This window comes from Herpailurus yagouaroundi, unplaced genomic scaffold (genome assembly GCF_014898765.1).
Source record: "Herpailurus yagouaroundi ecotype Mexico unplaced genomic scaffold, PumYag 254, whole genome shotgun sequence".
NCBI classification, from domain to species: domain Eukaryota; kingdom Metazoa; phylum Chordata; class Mammalia; order Carnivora; family Felidae; genus Herpailurus; species Herpailurus yagouaroundi.
The window spans coordinates 1584247-1599939 of record NW_024412471.1 but is presented as its reverse complement, the minus strand read 5'-3'; the positions used below and the strand labels follow the sequence as shown (position 1 = coordinate 1599939).

Below are 15693 nucleotides of genomic sequence, written 5' to 3'. Positions count from 1 at the left end.
AGGCGGTGGCGGAAGCCAGTAGTCTACAGGCAGAAGTAGCAGAGCTTCGAGAGGCTCCTAGTCCTGTCAGCCGCGCCTTCCTCATTCTGCAGCCCCGCCCACCGGGAACGCGGAGACAACCTAGCTCCCCGTTCTAGCACGCGCGGACCTGGACTGTGGAACGATTGGGCTCGGTGACTCCAGGAGTCCTACTACCCTAAGTCCAGAATTTAGGAGTCAACAAATTTTCACTTAGAAGAGGTCAGTCTCCAGTCCGTTTTCCATTCTGCTTCTAGTAGGAACCTTTCTAAAAACCCAGACTTTGTCACTCTTCTACTCGAAGATGTTTAATGGCTCCCTATCATCTACGGGTTAAAGTCCAAAATCCTTGAGGCAGAATAGTAGTGTGTTTAAGAGCATAGCTTTAGAGCCAGCCATACCTGAGTTTGAGTTTAAGATCTTTTAGCTGTGTGACTTTGGACAAGTTGCTGAATCTCAGTTTTCATCTGTAAACTGGAACTAGGGACGCCGGCTGGCGCAGTGGGTAGAGCATGCGACTCCTGATATCAGGGTCATGACTTCAAGCCCTACGTTGGGCGTGGAACCTACTTAAGAAAATAACAAGGTGGGACGAATAATACTTATCTTTTAAAGTTGTTGCAAAGATTAAGAGATATTAATCTTGTAAACTGCTTAGCACAGGATTTAGTAAGCACATATGGTTAGTAGGTGCTAACTACTATTAACATGGCATTCAAGATCCTTCATAGTTTGGCCTCTCCCTGCCTTTCCAGCTTCACCTCCTGCCTCATCGTCCTATTCTAGTATCACTTTTCAATTCTTCGTCGTGCCTGCCTGCTTTTCCTTCTTAGGATTCTTTTCCTTACTTGTCTACCTGGCCAAATTCTGGTTCTATAGGTTCTATAAGACAGTAAAGTCTTCTCAGTCGCCAATCTCTCTTCCTGGCACAGTTTCCATAAACACGGAGGTCATGCCGCCTTGATTCTCTGGAATAGTTCCAATATCAAATAGTCTGTGGTATTGTCAAGACCCTGTATCAACTTCTCTTCCTATCTTTTATTCTGAGAGTATGATTGTCAACCCATAGCACTTGTACATACTCTATGATGGCAGCTATTACATTTTACTCTAATGATTTATGGGGCTGCCTCTCTCATTAGTCTGTGATCTTTTTGAGGGCGAGGACTTTATCTTCACCTGGTATACCAGGAACTCTCATGGTGCCTAGGACATTGTTGGGGCTAAATAATGTCAATTCAGTGAATGAATTAATGAATGACAATTGAATGAATAAGGTACTCATCCTCTTATTTTGTGTCTACGTTGATCTTGCTTGCCCCTAGCCCCCTCCATTCTGACCTTAGGGACTATTCTAAGATATGATAAAATCTATGTGTGTATGCATGTGTGTGCACACTCACGTTATTTCTGTCAAATCTGTATACGTGGACCTATTTTGAAATCACCAGATTGCGCTACTTTTCCAAAATATATATTGGTGAACTCCTTTTTCAGTTTCCTTGGAGCACCAAGCCAACATGTCCTGTTTTGCCTCTGCCTCCACACCCTGCCACGTCACCCCAGGTCTTCTATGCCAGGAATGTTACTGGGGAAGAGTGGCTCTGTGACTCAGAGGACACCCCAGGGATTGAGTGGGAGTGGAGGCAGAGATAATGTAAAGGGGGAAAAGATGAGAGACACCCTGGCCCCACTTTTTGAATTTTGCTTTCATTCCTTCATATATTCAGGAGACATGTATTATGCACCTACTTTGTGCCAGGCACAAAGATGCTTGAGATATAAAATGCTTGAGATATGAAAATGGGTAAGATGTAATCTTTGCCCTGACATATTCAGTCTTGTGAGGAAGACAAACAAGTAAACAGACTGACATAATACCATGTAGTAGGAGTAATAGCAGCCATTTTCTGGTACATAAAGAGAAACATAAGAAGCTACAAAACAGGGATTTCTTCTTTTCAGGAGGGCTGAAATCAAATTCATAGATCAAATCCCAGGGAGAAGATCCCTCTATTTGACCTACTGCCTGTATGAGTCAGGGCTTTATTGGTCTATTTCCAATTTTTAAATCAGAAACAGCTTTAGTTCTACACCAGCTGATTTCTAAAATAACTCAGGAAATGGTAGCAACTCCATGCCTTTTATGGAAACAAGTATAATTTATTCAATAAATATTTATTTGACCTATGAGCCAAATCCTGTGCTAGACAGTGTGCTCCCACCTGTCTAGTTCCTGTACTGTTAGTTGGGTGGAGGGGTATATGTATAGGCAACTGTAAAATACTTCAGTGTCGTTCAATTCCATTGCTATTGAATGAAATGGCAACGCAATCATGTAGTTTGTCTACCTTCATACCCAATGGAACATGAATAATCCAGCAAGTGGCAGCAGGGAAACAATTATTTCTATCTTGAGAGAGGGGTAGAAGGCAGAGGAAAATAGGCAGTGGTAGTCTCTGGACTTCATGGTCCTAGGTTCCCTTTCGAGGACCCGGAAGACATCCGGATAGAGGATAACCAGGCCATCTTGGGGGCTGCAAACCAAGACCCCCCCCCCACAATTTCTCTTCATTTACTAATTTCACAAATAATTATTGAGCCGCTACCATGTACAGGCTCACAAGATGGGAGGAGTTGGAGATACAAGAGTGAAACAGTCTTTGCTTTTCAGCAGCTTACAGTCCGATCAGTCTTCAGCTCCCCATCTGGTTTTCACAATCTCCAGGGTACTTTATTAATCCGAACGCTAGACTAGAATGGGGAATTTCTCTGTGCAGTTCGGTGCACTGATTAACAGAACCAAGGGTTTGCCTGGATCGCAGATTGTGATATGGTCGCCTTTCGTGGCTTTTTCTGAGAGGTCTTCTGAATTCCATAACTGTGCCCAGCATTGCGCTTGAAGCAAAGTGTAGATCTGTTTTGAATGTCATTCAGAGGAAGGCAAGACAAGCACGCATGTTAAGCCAAACAGTAAACAAGCAGTAAAGCCGGAAGAATAGTCGCATGTGATGTTTTGTGATATTCAAGGGCTTAACGTCGCTGAGTTGACAACAGCGCCTCGGTGGGGAGCTCTAACCCTGGGCTCTAAAATTGAAGGCCAGCCGGGCAGACTCTTACTTATCCCGAGCTCCGGCAACTCAGCCGGGTCCTTTCACAGAGACGAATTTAACTGGACCCACAGAGCCACCGTAGCGCTGGTTCACAGTCGGGGAAGAGCTTGTCTTCGACCTGTGGATTCGTTAGGGCAAGAGGAACCCGTGTAATGTGACCAACACCAGCCTTCCGATTGGCTCTCAGGGCCTCCCTCTTCTCCCCCCGCCCCCAATTGAGTGGGCTGGAACGCTGGAAAGGTTACGCGCATGAGCAGTTCCCGGATTTCCCCTGGCCACCGAGTGGAGCAGTGAGGTTGGGCGATAAACAGGCTGTGGCTGGGGAGGAGGGGCGGGGGCATTTGTTCCTCTGGGGCTTTTCACGCCCCCTATTTCGTTAGGTGTGGTTAGGTTCGGACGCGGGGTCTTGGCGGCGGGCTGGAGCCTACTTCTTTGTGAAAGGGGAAAGTAGCTCCCTCGGAGCACTGGTGAAGTTGCGGAGCGGGTGCGAGACGGCGGTTTTCCCCTATGCCAGCCAAATGGTGCGGCCTTGAGCTGTTTCAGGACCCAGCCTGACGTGTCTGAGAGAGGCCCCGGAGGGGGCAGGGAGGTGGCCCGCAGAACGCGGGTTCTGTGAAGAGACGTGGAGAAAATTCGACTCGGAGAAGAGGAAGAGCCCGATTGAAAGGGAGCGAGGCCGCTGAGGGGGAGGGGGCTGCCAAGATGGCGTCGGCCTCCTCAGGGCCGTCGTCGGTCGGGTTTTCATCCGCGGATCCCGGCGTCCCTTCCTGCGCCTCGTCCTCAGGTAATTAGGGCGGGGCGTGGGCAGGGGGCTGATGGCGGCTGTGCGATGGGAACGAGAGCGAGACCTGGGAGGGCACCTGTAACTGGGAATGTCCTCCTCGGAGTTGCCGGTAAGGAGGACGGAGGTTGGGTTTTCAAATAGGGTTTTCTGAGCGGTCAGGGGGAGTCTGAGGAAAGGGTGGATTTGATTGAGGAAAGGGAGGCTCTCAAAAACACAAGCTGTCTTCGAGGAGACCGACTTGAGAACTTGAAAAGGGATGGAGATTGAAAATGGGGGTAGGGCGGTAACAGAAGGGAAACCGAAAGAAGTAGAGAAAACTGAAGTAAACGGAGGCCTTGTATTTAGAGGAATTACTTAGTGTGAGAGGCAGGTGGAATTCAAGTTGACTATGGGGTTAATCGGATAAAAATGTGGAAGAGAAGCCATGGGGTTAAAACATGTTTAAGGGTTATGTGACGTTTTCTTTGGATTGCTGAGGAATTAGGGAATTGTGGGTTTTGTTGGGGGTGGGAGTTATTGGAGACCTTTTTCCTTAGAGGCCTCCCCCCTCGTGCGTCATCCCTTCCCAGTGCCGACCCACGCGCAGGCGCTCGTACCCACATGCATTTATATCAGACACCCTCCTTGTAGGATTCCCATTTCCAGACTGCCCACCTTTGGGAGGGAATAGGGCGTTTTGAAGGAAGGCGGAAAATTAGAGTTAAAAGACCCTAGAAAACAGATGGAGAAGATGGAATGATGCACAGTAGAGGCTGAGAGAGGTTGTGATGGGAATTAGGCCTGGGAAGGATGGAGTGCTTGGGAGGTGGTTGTACGTGCTGTGGAGAAATATTGCATAATAGGAAATGCACTGGAAGAATGCTTAGTCTGTATCAGGAAACCGGCACTTGGAGCACTGAGCCAGGGTAGTTAGAAACTACTGGAGATTGAGGCAGGGCAGAGGAGCCCACAAGAAAAGCAGCAGATTGTGTGTAGGAGGGAAAATGTGTGTAAGTGTGGGGAGGTGGGTGGAAATTGAGTCAGAAACTGTTCTAGAGCTTCCATCAGAAATGTCTGGTGTTCCACAGTTACTGTTGCCTCTACAGGCAGGAGAAGCTGTCAGATATTGGATGCTGCACTTGAGAGGTTGACATTTCCTTAGGCCTGGGATTGCATCCTTGCCTTTTGACTTGGCTAAATAGAGGGTTCCCGCTTTCATATTCCAGCTGGGATGAGCTTGGCTACATGGTCACAAGTATCTTCTTCATAAGCTGCAGTTTTATTTATGTACATCTATTTTTAGTTTCTTGAGAGGTGTTTTTTGCCTTTCCTGTAAAAGCATTAGAGGACCAGAGCAACTTGTGTTGCATTCTAAGTGCGAAGGATGAGGTAAAATAACAGGTGTTTTTCTAGAGTAGTCCCTTAATTTAAACCTTTTCTCTCTTTCCCCCAATGCAGAAAAGAAGGTTGTGTGTAGTTCTTAAGCTTATAAGAAGTTAGGTGTTCAATTAGAACCAGGGTATCCTTAAAAACCACGTATTTATGTTCCAGGATTTGATTCAGCCTCTGTCCCATGGAAGTATTGGCCATGTGGGCAGATTTAGGAGTAAAGGAAAATTTCTTTTGTCACTTAATGGAATCATCTTCCTCCTCTTCCGTCTCTACTGCTTCGGATAGTCCTGCTGTCTTTTTCAGATGTCATTGTTTGATATTTTTATGTTTACTGCCAGATCCTACAGCTAGCAGTTAGTAATTCAGATTGTGTAAATGTTTTTGTCCTATTGCGTTTTCACCAGAAAATAAAATACTGGGTGTCAGTGGACGTTACAGCTCCTTGACTCCATGATGTTCATATGAGAAGTCAAAGTATAAAAATGTCTAAAAATAGCTTCAGATTCTTATTTTTACTTTTGTTTCTCACACCTTCCATCTTTGCTTCTTTGACAAATGTTGAAACAATTGGATTAAGAAATTAAGAAAAAGTGTTTATAAATAGTCCTGAAAACCTGATGGGATTTTTGTGTCCAGATCCATAGTGTTGACTTTTTTTGTGTATCTTCACTTTCACTTAGGTTTGGCCTTAGTAAATTTAATTTAGTAAAATATTCATTCTAAGGATGTGATTGAAGAAGAAGGATATTAGATTCTGATGCAAAAAAAGGCTATTAGAATTTTTTTTGATTTTTTTTTTTTTTTTTTAATGGGTTTTATTTGTGATTGGGGGTGAGTGTTGCTGTGTCTGGATGGTACCAGGGGAATTAGGACATTGACAAGAATGAGTGATGGTTTATGATTTCCTAAATTGTTAAAGGTAGGAAGGCTGGCTTTGTAGAAATTCAAGTAGGAGATTGTGTGTGTGGGTTTTGTAACCATTCTAAAACCAATTTATTGTTCTTAGATGTTTAGCTGAGCTCACTTAAGTTTTGGTGGAACTCTCTTTGACAATATTGAAAATAGATTCAAGGTTAAGAACGTTAAGATTCAGGGATAGATTGATGTCTTAGATAAGCTGCCTATAACCTTTGGAGGCTCAAAATCTTTTGGAATTCAAATTAAAAAGGACAGATTATTTGGAAGAGTCATTCCCTGTCTAGAGTATTTCACCATTAAGTCAGAGCTGGTCTTTTATTCTGCTGACATGTGAAATACAGAGGTTAGATCAAACCATACACTCTAAGTGATGTTTGACATCGTTTCCCATTGGAATAATTAATTACCATGTTTAGATTTGGGGGAAGCAATTATAAATGAATATCAGCTTACAGCAGCCATCATCATGTGCTTGTTCTTACACTTTGTTAATAAAAGTTGATGCACTTTGTCTTCTAGTCTCAGCTGTTTAGTGTGCAAAGGAAATTTATTCCTTCTTTTGCTTTCTCCCCATCCTCATTATTTGGACAGTGGCACCACTTAAAAATAAAATTAGCCCTGATGAGGTGCTGTTGACAGTATGACCATCTGTCACACCAGTGTGCAGAGAGCCTGTTTCCCTATCTGTAGTTTGACTAGTTTATCAAGAGCTTGAAATTCAGGGGCGCCTGGCTGGCTCAGTTGGTAGAGCATGTGACTCTTGATCTCAGGGTTGTAAGTTCAAGCCCTGCATTGTTGTATAGAGGTTACTTACAAACAAAATCTTAAAAAAAAAAAAAAAAAAAAAAAGGATTTGAAATAAGCCACTGCATCCCTTTTTTAAACTACCATGAAGGGAGTAAGGAGTTTCTGTTTTGGAGACTTGATTTGAAGGAGTTAGAACGTAAAGTTAGAATGCTAAGGTGTACACTGTTCTCTGAAATAAGAGCTTTGTAATAAAATCATGCGTGACTCCCCCAAGAAAAAGTACTTGAAACATTAGAAGATCATGAACCTGTAGTTCCTTTTTGCTTCAGACAAGAACATTTCTGAAATTGTGGCCCTTCACCTGTGTGATTTTATCATGAGCACAAATGATTTGGAAATAACTTTATAGCTCCTTTCCTGACTTCATGTAACTGCTGAAGGAAACCCCAGAGAACACAGGACTGAAGCATTTTTGCTTGGGACCTTTATAGTAGGGCCAGCCTCATAAATCCTTGATTTTGGTGGCTCTCTTCTTCCCAGAAGAGCCCCACTAGTAAATTAGCCTGTAATCTGATAACTCCAAATGGTAGGGATTTTGTTGAGTATTTTGTTGTTGTTGTTGTTGTCTGTGTTCTGTCTTGTTCTCTAGAGAGAGAATGAGTGAGTGTGTGTGCACGCTCGTGTGAGGGGGAGAGGAGGGAGAAAGAGAGTGCATCTTAAGCTGGCTCCACTCTCCGTCTAAGGCTCAATCTCATGACCTTGGGATCATGACTTGAGCCGAAATCAAGAGTTGGACACTCAACTGACTGAGCCACCCAGGTGCCCATCCGTGTTCTTTGTGTCCAGTGTAAAACATTTGTACGGTAAAGGGTCCTTTACCCTTCAGTGCTTCTGTTCTAGTGGATAGTAATACAATTTAAGCCACTTTACTGGAGTGAGAAACTGAAATTTGGAAATATAAAGATAGAACAGAATGTCATGTAGTCAGAATATGACTAGGTTCACCATTTTGGTTGACATTTTGTAAGTAGGGAGAGATATTGCTGTTTGTTTTCTCCATTGGGGTTTTGACACTTCTTTTTTACTTTTGTACCCTTGGGTAGATTCTGACAGAAAACTGACATCGGAATGTCACTGTTTTTGTTTAACCATTTATTTCTGCCATGGCTGCTCAAACTTGGCCAAGTATGATTATACAGATTTTTTAGGTGTCTAGTATCAGATATTAATTGGTAATAATGTACTGATAAGTTGGCTTTGGATTCAAAATTGTATGTTTTGTTGGTTTCTATGTGCGGTTCTGGGTTGATACAAACGTCTTCTGATTAATATTTGCCCCAATAGGTGCCAGCTACTAGTTATTACATGTTTTATTAGTCTGTGTTTCTTTGATAATATAATGGAAACTGTAGCCTGTGAAGTGAATAACAGAGATAAAACCAGGCCAAAGACAGAACTGGGGATAAAGAAAGAAGGTGGTTATTTTTATCCTTTAATCTGGATATTTTCTTTCCTAGAATTTTAGGATATTCTTGCTTGACATAAAGTAAGAGCAAAGTTGTTAGTTTCTTCTCTCTTTCTGTTGACTGGGTGTGTTTCTTGATCATGGATAAAAGTATGTTTGAGGAAGTATACTATTTTCTGATAGCCTGGTAGAGGGAATCTCTGTTTCTCTGTGTTCCAAACCCCAGCCCACCATTCAGTCTCAAAGAGAGAGTGTTTGGGTTGATGGTATTTATTTCCTAGAGGAAACCCCTTCCTAGCCAGTTTCCCTTATCTCGCTTCACTCCCCCACCCTTTCCTATCAAAGGAGAGCATTGTTTAGTTTCTGTGTATGTGTTGATTCGTTTTGTTCATACTTCCTGTGAGCTTCCATCATTCTTTTTACAGTTTTCTATTTGAAATGAACTTTTTTTCCTCAACCCCTCCATTTTTTTAAACTTTGTCTCCCAGTCATTTTTCTTTCTTCTCCTGTGAAATTCCAGTCTGTTTGTTTGTAATGGCTGTAGACATATGTATTTCTTTTTAAAGGTTTTGTTTTTTTTAGGATAATTTTTAAGTTTATTTATTTTGAGAGAGAGAGAGCATGCACGCAAGTGGGACAGGGGCAGAGAGAGAGAGAATCCCAAGCAGACTCTGCATCCCTGAAGATTTTATTTTTTTTTTAATTTTTTTTTCAACGTTTATTTATTTTTGGGACAGAGAGAGACAGAGCATGAACGGGGGAGGGGCAGAGAGAGAGGGAGACACAGAATCGGAAACAGGCTCCAGGCTCTGAGCCATCAGCCCAGAGCCCGACGCGGGGCTCGAACTCACGGACCGCGAGATCGTGACCTGGCTGAAGTCGGACGCTTAACCGACTGCGCCACCCAGGCGCCCCTGAAGATTTTATTTTTAAGTAATCTCTACACCCAACATGGGGCTCGAACTTAGAACCCCGAGGTCAGGAGTCACATGCTCTACTGACTGAGCCAGTCACTTGTCCCTGTAGACAGTGTATTGGTAAACATCTGATTCCAGAAAAAGCTCCTTTCTGTTGAGTCTGAGGAAGACTTTGGCAAGAGTAAGGAGGGCAAGTTCTTTGCAGGGAGTTCAGTATATCTTATTATTTACCTTATATACTTAACTGAGCAATGTGGGTTTAACCCAGAAGAAGCACTATCCCAAAGATCAGCAGTGTTGATGGGGAGTGGTCTAAAGGAAGATAAGCGAGGGAAGTTGTGGGGAAAGAATGGGAAGAGGTCTTTTTAGCATACATAATGAGCTGAAGTAGAGTAGATTTCCAGTGAACAATGTAGGTAAACAAACTTGGTAAACTTCAAATTTTCATTGACAAGAACCTGTATAGGGACACCTGGGTGGCCTCAGTTGGTTAAGCATCTGACTCTTGATACCGCTCAGGTCACGATCTCACAGTTCATGATTTCAAGCCCTGCTTGGGGCTCTGTGCTGACAGTGTGGAGCCTACTTGGGATCTTCTCTCTCCCTTTCTCTTTGCCCCTCCCCCACTCGTGCTCTCTTTCTCTCAAAAAATAAATAAAAATAAACTTAAAAAAAAAAAGAACCTGTATAAAAGGGATGACAACAAAGTAACATTATCTCTTATTTTCCTTGTAATTGCCTTGTAATTGCCTTGAAGTGCATTGTTTGGGGAAATGATATTAAAATTTCTCTGCTAAAAAGCATGTACATTCCGATCCATCAAGAGTCCTTGCTTTTTCAGGATAGATAGAGCCAGGTTTGGAAATAGGAGGTGGTGATCTGCCAAGAAATCAATGGCCACGAGTGGCTTATCCAGGAGACTCCTGTCTCTTCGGAAGGACACAATTTTTTTTCAACCAAAGTTTTAGTGCCAAGAAAACATATATGAGGCCTGAGAACCATGAAATTTGCCTTGTAGAAGTAAAAGTTTATCACTAGAGGGAAATGAAGAGGTATTTTAATTAACCTCATTTTCCAAATCTGGAAACTGAGGTTCAGAGAGCTTGTTACTAGTGGCAGAGGTGTTGTAGAAAGGCTGTATGTTACAGGATGAGTTTTAGTAATGTTGTAACTCATTTCCTTGCTACTTAGTTGGCTGCTATCTGAGGTGACCTCAGGACTGGTAGATCAAACTGCTTTGTAGCTTTTGTTTCTAGGAGCATCCTTGGCTTTCTGACTTTTTTCTAGAAGATCCTTAGGAAAACTTGACACTTGATAGGAAACAACATTTAGCTTTCCTCTGGGATGTGGCTTGGTTTAGTCTTTATTGAGGCGGTGGTAATGGTACCTTTTTGTTTGTTTCTAAACAGTTTTTTGAGTGCTTAGGAGGTGGGCTGACACCTCAAACATATTTCTCAGTATTTTCATTTGGAGAACATGTTGTGCCTTGCACCTACAGGGGTGTAATTAAAATGGCTTTCAGGGGCACCTGGGTGGCGCAGTCGGTTAAGCGTCCGACTTCAGCCAGGTCACGATCTCGTGGTCCGTGAGTTCGAGCCCCGCGTCGGGCTCTGGGCTGATGGCTCAGAGCCTGGAGCCTGTTTCCGATTCTGTGTCTCCCTCTCTCTCTGCCCCTCCCCCGTTCATGCTCTGTCTCTCTCTGTCCCAAAAATAAATAAACGTTGAAAAAAAAAATTAAAAAAAAAATCTTTAAAAAATAAAATAAAATGGCTTTCAGTATTTCAGGGTAACAAGGACCAGAGAGATTGCTTTAGAAAGTGCAGCAGATAACTGGGCTGATTGTGTTTCTGTTTTGTGTAGGTTTTTGCTTTTGCCTTTTTTTTCCTTTTAAAACCTCTGGCTCTCACTCTTCTCAACCAAGAGAACCCCTGAGAGTTAGCATTTTGCTTCCCAAAAGTCTGTTTATATCTCTTTGTGCTCTGTGTAGGTATCCTTGACACGTTTGATGTGGTAGTATTGGAAAGTCATTGAACTAGGTCTCTGGGATTGCTTCTGTATGACTTGCCCAGGCGAAACTCCAGTTGTCTGAGGAATGCACATCCGGCCAGCCTCTGGCGTCCCCAAATTATATGTGTACTTCAAACATTGAAGTCAGTCACACACTGCCTCTTAGTTTTTCATCTGATGGATGATGTCATCTCATCTCCAACGGAAATGCTTCTGTTCTGAAAGTGCAGGGAGAGGCTCTGGTATTAAGGCCAAGTCTGTTTTGTTCTACACTCTGGTGGGGGGAGAAACAACTCTAATGTCGGAGGTTTTTATGGTTGGGAAATATATTTCAGTTATCTCCTCTTTTAAAGTCAACTCATTTCCCCTTCTGAAGTTTGCCTTTTTATACTTCTCAGAGTTATATTGATGGTTTTTCTTTTCCTCTACATTTCTCCTTCTTAATAGTGAATATTAGTCTGCAAGTAGTTCAGTGCTAACAAGCAAATACATGGAGAGTCACATTGGTGTTTTGCCAAGTGACTAGAAACCAGCCCCTCCAGTACCTTTTTCATCAGAAACATAAGTTAGGGTGGGGCTGAGGACCAAAATGGAGTGCTTCCTTAAGACTGGTCCCGAGTTCTCAGAAAAGTACTCTGTGACGTGGTGTGATGATTCAGTGTTGTATTTTAGCAAAATTGATTGGATTGTTTCCACTTTAGCACTTGACTGGTTCAGCTGTTTTGAAATTATTTTAGTAACATTAAAGATTTCCCAGCTTATTTTCATAATTTAGAGGGTAGATCTTTTATATTTTTCAGGGCCTGGTATCCAGGAGATGCGCTGAAATTAAGTACCCGTTTTATAGGAAAATACTGATATTCTGGAGGACATGAAAGATAAACCTCTTCAGAGAGAGCCTCTTATATGTGCTGATGAATGTTTCAGGTTGTACAAACATCTCAAAGTGATTTGTGGCAGAGAGTGAGTGTAGAGGAGTCATGATTATTTGTAGCTTGGGATTGTGTGCATTCTGGACATTCTCTTTTCACATTTTTCTTCTAGTGTATCTCTGCAGCCGCTCAATATGATTATAATGAGCTTGAGATAATGTGTGAGGAGGGAGTGATATTGGTCTGTGTGTGTGGGACTATCTTGTAGTGGTTTACTAGGGAAAATGGAGTAGTAAAGCCATCCCTGTGTATCTCTTTTTTTAATTATGAAATTATCTATGTAATTATTTTTTCCAGAAATTTTACATAGATAAGGGAAAATTAATATTTAAAATTACAAAATCAACCTCATTTTGGATCTTTTCATTGTATGTAAGTACATGTGAATTTATAGATAAGTGTTTTACAAAAGTATTGTACTATATAATTTTTTTTAACTTTTTTCATATCCTATCCTTAAATATACATAAGAATAATAGTTTATATGTTCTATTTGTGACATGATTTACATCACCAATCTCCTTTTGTTTAGATTTTTTTCTAGTTACAGTATGTATCCAATAATAGTTATTACATACAATGCTGCAGTAAATATCTTTGTATATACGTCTTTATCCACTTGACTATTTCTTTAGGACAAATTCTCACTTCTAGGTCAATTGTACATATATGTTTTTAAGACTTTTTGCTAGGCATGACCAGATTATCCTCCAAGAATGGAAGACCCTCAAATAAAATGTACACACATTTTTTTTTTTTAAAGGGTAGATGCCTGTATACAAATGAGCTTTGCACCTGAAATTTTCTTGTCTATATGAAATCACTCCAGAGTGAAATGATTTGGGTTACAAATTTTGTGACCACTCTTGGAATTTTCTACCAGAACTTCTCTTGTTTTTTGGATGTTTACTCAGAACTGCAAAAAAATCGTACATTTCAAGTATGGTGCTAGGGATCGGGTTAAGTAAGCCCTGTTCATAATTTTAAACTTTAGAGGGGTTTTGTTTTTGGTTTTTTAATATGCTTATTCTGCTGTAAGCAAGTAGAATCCTCGAAGTAAGTGATAACTTTCTGTTTTTCCTCATTTAGGTTTCAACTTTCTGTGCTGTGGGGTCAGCCGTAAGAGAGGTAGATCTGATGTGTATCTGTGCTGAAGAAGCATGAGCTCCTCGCAGTAACTAGCAGCCAGCTTCTTTTCCCCGTAACAGTGACAGACTTTGTGTAGTGGTCACTACATGGCCTTCTTCTGGGAAGGCTATGGGTGTCTTGCAAGCATTATTTGATGTTAGCTCCCATTTCTCTCTGCCCTTCCCAAAAAAGATGCTATCTTAACACAGAAAGTTCTTTTCTTACAGTTCCACAGTATGATACAAATCAGTCAACTACCTTTTTGTCTCCCTCAAAATCTTCACATAACTTCCTTTCCTTTTGTTTCATTAAATTAGTCCAAACTCTTCTTCTTTTCCCTTTCTACTGCATTTTTCATTTCTCTGACCCTTCCCATCCTGTAGATAGGTTTCCTAATTCACAATGCAGATAATAGTTACTAGTTATTTATAGAGCATTTATCATATGTTAAATGCTATACGTGATTTATTTAATTCTCTTAACAGCCATATGAGGAACATGTTATTATTTGCTTATTTTATACATGAGGTAACCAAGGCCTAGAGAATTTTCACTAACTTGTGCAAGCTTGCCTAGTTAGTGATGGATCAGGTATTCAAACCTCAGGTGTTATGATTTCAGAGCCCACATTTCTACCCACTGTGCTGCTATTGCTCCCCTGACTAATCTGAAAGTCTGTGTGTGAACTAATGTGATTTTAAACCAGATTAACTATTTATTGTTGAATGGTTACTGACTGAACCAGGAATCCTTGGTGAAGGAGATAGTACAGAAGACAACTTCCCCTTCTGACCTTAGCTCTCCTAGAAAAACGACAAAATTCTGAGCTCTTCTGTGCATAAGATGTGGAGTTATTGATTCTTTCATTCTTTCAGAAAGTATCTTAGAAGTTAACGTGCCAAGGATTGGTAACGATTCTGCAGTCAGTTCCAAGATCCCTAAAACAAAACAAACACAAAGAGTTTGGCTATCAGATGCCTTCTTTTTGTCCACTGAAAATTCAATAATCATAATAGCCTTATGCTTTTAATCAGAGCCAGTCATGGTCCCACACACACCAAAAAGAAAACTCTAATCTGAGATGGAGTTCTTTTTTTGTCTCCAAGTTATTGATGTTTTATTACAGAGACAAAAAGGTACTTTTCTATTACTAGTGAGGACCTTAATGTCTGTAAAACTGCTCTTGCAAATATTAGACTTGAAAGAGGTTTCTACTGCTCTAGAATACAGGCATTATTTGGTCCAGAACAAAGATAACTTCACTTAAAAGAAGCAAAAGGTATTTTCCTACTCTTCTTGCCAGTAACATTGATGGCTGTTACCAGAGGGACAGAATTGTCGTTATTGTTAATTTAAGATGGAGAGGAGGAGGACTGAAGGAGAAGGACTCTTAGCAGTGAAAATGAAAAAAAGATTTCCTTGTCTCAAAGAAATGGGAGATCTCAGGGGAAGAAAATTGTGTTCATATTGTCTCTTAGAAGTTCTGAGATTAATTTAGTTTAGTAGAGTATTCTAGTTCCCTTGGTGCTTGCTTGGGCTCTCTAGACGCTAGGTGGCCAGGAAATTGAAAACAAAACTCTCTTAGAAGAGAGTTGAATTGGGGATTAGGAATGTGAATTCGTGTTCTGGCTCTGTCACTACCTTTGCTTTGTGATTTTTGAGCACATCCCTTAATGCTTTTGCTTTTACTTAAAAAAGAAGATTAGACTAAAATTCTCAAAGGCCCTTTTGGAATGACTTTTTTCATAATATAAATGGTTATTAATTATGACTGAAGGAGCTGAGTTTTCAACTTGTTTTGTTTAAAAATCAACTTTCATCAATAGCTATAGATTTCAGGGGCACCTGGGTGGCTCAGTCAAACATCCGACTTTCCCAGTTGTGGGAGCCCCGCACATGTCAGGCTCTGCACTGGGTGTGGAGCCTGCTTGAGATTATCTCTCTCCCTCTGTCTCTGCCCCTCCCCCTATCCTGGGGTGTCTCTCTCTCTCTCTCTCTCTCTCTATCTCTCTCTCAAACAAACAAACAAAAAACCCATCTGTAGATTTTAGCCAGACTGAGCTTGTGTTGTCAATTTTTAAAAATTCCCAAATTTTTTTGGGAATTTTTAAAATTCCCAAAGTGAGTACACCCTTGCATCTCTAGGTCTTTTACATTTTCTTCTTTCTGCAGAGTAACCAGGGTTCAATATTGCCATGGTTGTTTCTATATCATCTATTGGCCCACTCAAAAATAAGTTATTTGAACGATTAATTTTTTTCTGATGCAGCCTTTTTGTCAAGGCTTCATTTCT

At 41.4% G+C, this 15693-nt stretch overlaps 1 protein-coding gene across 9 annotated transcripts in view; it reads left to right on the top strand.

Annotated features, from left to right (window-relative positions):
- The first annotated feature begins 111 nt into the window (after window positions 1-111).
- The window catches only part of PIP5K1A (phosphatidylinositol-4-phosphate 5-kinase type 1 alpha), a 39782-nt gene continuing 24200 nt past the window's right edge, over window positions 112-15693 (top strand). For 2 of the 9 annotated variants that reach the window (XR_005786411.1, XM_040461229.1), the window contains exons 1-2: window positions 3388-3915; window positions 13362-13400. Coding sequence is in view for 5 of the 9 variants with exons in the window: in XM_040461229.1 (XP_040317163.1) it covers window positions 3834-3915; window positions 13362-13400 (121 nt within the window). In the remaining 4 variants the exon portion in view is untranslated. Of the gene's footprint in view, window positions 241-3386; window positions 3916-13361; window positions 13401-15693 lie in introns of those variants that run through there. The other 7 variants (XR_005786413.1, XM_040461234.1, XM_040461230.1 and 4 more) reach the window with 7 other exon arrangements.